This window comes from Coturnix japonica, chromosome 2, assembly GCF_001577835.2.
Source record: "Coturnix japonica isolate 7356 chromosome 2, Coturnix japonica 2.1, whole genome shotgun sequence".
Taxonomy (NCBI): Eukaryota; Metazoa; Chordata; class Aves; order Galliformes; family Phasianidae; genus Coturnix; species Coturnix japonica.
Window position 1 is genome coordinate 134,147,223 of NC_029517.1, and position 4,116 is coordinate 134,151,338.

At 51.3% G+C, this 4,116-nt stretch overlaps 2 protein-coding genes and 1 long non-coding RNA gene across 4 annotated transcripts in view; 2 read left to right on the forward strand and 1 right to left on the reverse strand.

Moving 5' to 3' along the window:
* The window catches only part of LOC107310635 (feather keratin 2-like), a 66,418-nt gene that overhangs the window by 22,564 nt on the left and 39,738 nt on the right, over nucleotides 1-4,116 (forward strand). The window lies entirely within an intron of this gene.
* The window catches only part of LOC116652997, a 20,951-nt gene continuing 16,888 nt past the window's right edge, over nucleotides 54-4,116 (forward strand). Inside the window, exon 1 of the long non-coding RNA XR_004306310.1 lies at nucleotides 54-1,407. This is a non-coding gene — a long non-coding RNA (uncharacterized LOC116652997). The remainder of the gene's footprint in view (nucleotides 1,408-4,116) is intronic.
* LOC107310632 (feather keratin 1-like) overlaps nucleotides 1,251-4,116 on the reverse strand; it is a 3,706-nt gene continuing 840 nt past the window's right edge. The window contains exons 1-2 of one of the 2 annotated variants that reach the window (XM_032442935.1): nucleotides 1,903-2,377; nucleotides 1,251-1,786 (exon numbers count right to left, since the gene is read on the reverse strand). In XM_032442935.1, coding sequence (XP_032298826.1) covers nucleotides 1,470-1,766 — 297 coding nt within the window. In that variant the 5' untranslated portion in view covers nucleotides 1,767-1,786; nucleotides 1,903-2,377 and the 3' untranslated portion in view covers nucleotides 1,251-1,469. Of the gene's footprint in view, nucleotides 1,787-1,902; nucleotides 2,378-4,116 lie in introns of those variants that run through there. The other variant, XM_032442936.1, reaches the window with a different exon arrangement.

Here is a 4,116-nt window from a genome sequence, read left to right on the forward strand (position 1 = left end):
GCCTTAGAAAGTTCCCAGTGCCTGGGAGGGGCTTCTGATGTTGGGACAGAGCTCATTCCCTGCTATGCTGAAGGAGGTGGAAGAGTGGAGAAATAGATATCTGTTAAACTGAGATGAGAGCTGCCAGTGGGAGAGAGTCGGGTTGTCCCACTCTGCTCTGTGCTGGTGCGGCCTCACCCCAAGTGCTGTGCTCAGCTTTGGCTTCAGCGGTACAGGACAAGAGGAAGGATGGCCCTACATAGCATCTACACAGGCTGGATTGCGGGACTGAGGCCAATGGGATGAAGTTCAACAAGACCAAGTGCGCAGTTCTGCAGTTTGTCCACAGCAGCCCCAGGCAATGCTGCAGGCTTCGGGCAGACTGGATGGAATACTGCATGGAGGGAATGCACCTTGGTGTATTGGTTGATGCTTGATTGAACTTGAGCCAGCAACATGCCTGTATATCCAAGGAGGCATCCTGGCTTGTATCAGAACTAGTGTTGTCAGTAGGTGCAGGGAAGTCATCATTCCTCTGTACGCCACCCTGGGGAGGCTGTACCTTGAGTTCTTTGTCCAGTACAGAATGGGAAATAAATGGTGCAAATAGAAATAATGGATATACAACATCATCTCAGTTTCTTCAGCATGGAAGTGACCAGCTTTGATCCTGAGTAGATGTGACTAAATTTGATGAGTTTGCCTTTAGGAAAGGCTTTGAGGCTTCCTCCCATGAGATGCTCATAGACAAACTGACAGCAAACCACTCAGTTATGTGGGCACTGGGATGGCCTTAAACGTTGCTGAAGGAAGGATCCAGTGGAGTGAGCTGTGTCACAGAGTCCTGCTGTGGTGAGTTCACAGCTGTATAGCACAAGATTGGGAATCGTGGTCAGTGCTGTTCAGTATCTTCATTAAAATTGTGTGTGATGGGACTGGACCTGATTGTGGACAGCCTGCAATTCTGCAGTGGGCTTGAGCAGGGCAATTGATTATATTCTTGTCTTTGGGCAACTGTAGATAAAGCTTGATGAGATGACGGCCATCTGCTGGCCAGCAATGCTCCTGTTGGTGACATGGATGCGAGAGGAGATCTTGGGGCCATTTTTACTCAGCATAAAGTTTTCTGGAGCCATGACTCTGTAGTGGGTGAAGTGGAAATAACACAGATTGAAGAAATAAAGGAGAGGAATCTGAATCTGGCATGCATGAGATCTTTACTGAGGAGAAGACATGTAAATGAAGGATCCACTTGGTGATCACCAGGTGGAAAGGGCACAGTTCCAAGTGCAAAGAAAGAAGGATGTTAAAGTGATCCTGTTCCCAACAGCATGGTATGATGTTGCTCCAGGCTTGGTTGTATCCTCCTATGAAAAGAGGAGCCATGGCTGATGATCCCGTGTGCCATCAGTGACACAGAGGAGCGTGGTGAGTGCGTGGTTTGCCTTGCAGGGTGCAGGTGGTTGCTGTCAGGGTGTGGGCGCAGGCCCTTAGCAGGGGTAGCGGGCTCTCCCGCCGTTGAAGCAGCCCAGGCCTCCGAAGCCGAAGCCGCCGGAGGAGATGGACACTCCCTGGGCGCTGAGGGCGCTGCCCACGGCAGCTGATGAGGAGGATCCGACGGCGGTGTTCTGGGGGAAGGAGCTGAGGATGGGTCCCGGCAGGGTGACCACCACGGTGGAAGGCTGGATGACGACTTGGGAGTCCTGGCACTGCCTGACACAGGGCTCGTTGCAGCTGTTAGCCAGCGGGGTGGGTCCGCAGGGGCGGCAGAGGTCGTAGCAGGACATGGCTGTGGGGTGGAGGGTCCCTGGAAGAGAAGGTGTTGGGTGAGTGGAGGGGGTTGGGGGAGTGTGGGGGCGGAGGAGGGGTGGAGAGCTGGGTAGGATTGGGCAGTGGAAGAAAGGAAGCGGGGTGCAGGCTGACCTGTAGGAGCAGAGAGGAGAAGGTGTCAGGAGAAGGGTGTGAGGGAGCGAGGTGCAGGGCCGGCTTTTATGCTGCTGTGTGAGTGCCCGAGGGCTTGGAGAGAGCCTCTGCGCATGGCAGCATTGTGCAGAGCTGCTGTTGCGTGCCAGAGCCTGGTCAGTCATGAGGTGGGGTGTGTTTGCCGTCCACAGCTCTCCCTTTTCATTACCTTTTGTTGTGGATTTGATCCTTTGACCTTGTCGGCAGTTTTTAAGGGAAAATGAATATTTTGTATGATTTATACACAAGGTGTGTCGCAAGATGGTGGTTGGAAGATACATCTAATGCATGGAAGCGATGTGGTCTCAGGAGTGAGGTCACGGCGTCGCATTGATGGTGGGTGGTTTGTCTGCATTGTGAGGGTTGGACCCCATTTCCCGGCATCCTTGTCAGGCTGCTCTGGGCTTCCCAAGTGTGTCTGGCAGGAGACCCGTTTACTTGTGTCACATTTGATCCCTGCTTGCTTTTGGCCCATTTCCCTTCCCATGTGCTTTGACCTTCTCTTTTCCATTGGGTGTCCTTCACTGACACCATGGTTTACTGTCCATGTTTTATTTGGGAAATGGATTTCTGCGTGTTTTGTATAGTTACATCTTAGTGCTCTCTATAGGGATTACAGCTTATTTAGGCAGGGGAGGGCTGTTTGTGATGGGAGGACACAGTGCTCTCAGGCCTGGCTGTGAGGTAGCAAACCTTGAGCTGAGTGGGAGGGTGTTGGTCTGGAAGGCTGAAGCAGAGCTGGTGGGATCATTGTCAGTGTCTGAGGCCATTTGTCTGCATGGCCTTTGATTTTTTCCAGTTGGATTTGGATATTCTATGGAGAAATGAGAAGCAAACACGTTGCATGGGTATGGAAACATGAGCCTCTCAGGCCTTGTGGTCAAGGACATGGCTGAGGAGTGAAGGGCAGGCCTCCATTTAGTTGAGGTGACTGCTTTGTGTCTTGGTGCTGAGGTGAACAGTTCTTGTTGTTGAGGGAGATTAAGAGAAGTAGAATGTTTGTGCCTATAGGCTGTGAGGGCTTCCTGGTTCTGCCAATGAATGCTGAGGGAGCCACTTGTTGTCCTTGTGTGGGTGATGTCATTTGTCTTGGAAAGGTCCCAGTCCCTGGAATGGGCTTCTGATGTTGGGACATAGCTCATTCCCTGCCATGCTGAAGGAGGTGGAAGAGTGGAGAAATAGATATCTGTTAAACTGAGATGAGAACTGCCAGTGGGAGAGAGTCGGGTTGTCCCACTCTGCTCTGTGCTGGTGCGGCCTCACCCCAAGTGCTGTGCTCAGCTTTGGCTTCAGCAGCACACAATAGCTGGACTGAGGTCAAAGGGATGATGTTCAACAAGGTCAAGTGCCAGGTCCAGCACATTGGCCACAGCACTCCCAGGCAATGCTGCTGGATTGGGGCAGAGTGGCTGGAAGTTCTGCATAGAGGAAACAGACCTGGGGTATTGTTTGATGCTAGACAGTTAAATGGGTGCTGAGGTGGTCTTAATAGTTTCCGAATGCAGGGGTCTGGTGCTGTGAGGCAAGTGACAGAGCGGCTTGATGTGGTTAGTTTATAGTTGTATAGACCAGTGGTGGAAAATGAGGCCTATGCTGTTCAATACCTTAAAATCCTGTGTGCTGGGATTGGACCTGACTGTGGACAGCCTTCAATTCCTGTCTGGTTTGAACATATACCATTGTACTATTTGACTCTGTGCAAGGGCAGATAGTACGTGATGAGATGAATGCCATCTGCTAGCCACCAGTGCTCTTGTTGGTGACACAGTACCGAGAGTTGGTCCTGGGGCCCTTTTGGACTGAACATGTTCACTTCTGGAGCCATGTCTCTGTAGTGTTTGACGTGTCAAGAGCATTAAGCAAAGGAATCAAGAGAAGGACTCTGAGGCTGGCATGCGTGAGAACTTTATTGAGAGAAATACTCTTAAAGGAAGGATCCACTTGGTGATCACCAGGTGGAAAGGTGACAATTTAAGGTTCAAAGAAAGAAGCAAGTTGAAGTGGTCAAGTTCCCAGACAGCATGGTCTGACGACGCTCCCTACTTCAATGTTTTGTGCCATGAGAAGAGGAGCCATGGCTGCTGATGAGTCGGATTGAAGATAGAGCCATTGCTGGATACTCAGCGAGGCAAGGTGGCAGGTCAGGCGTCGCATTGATGGTGGGTGGTTTTGTCG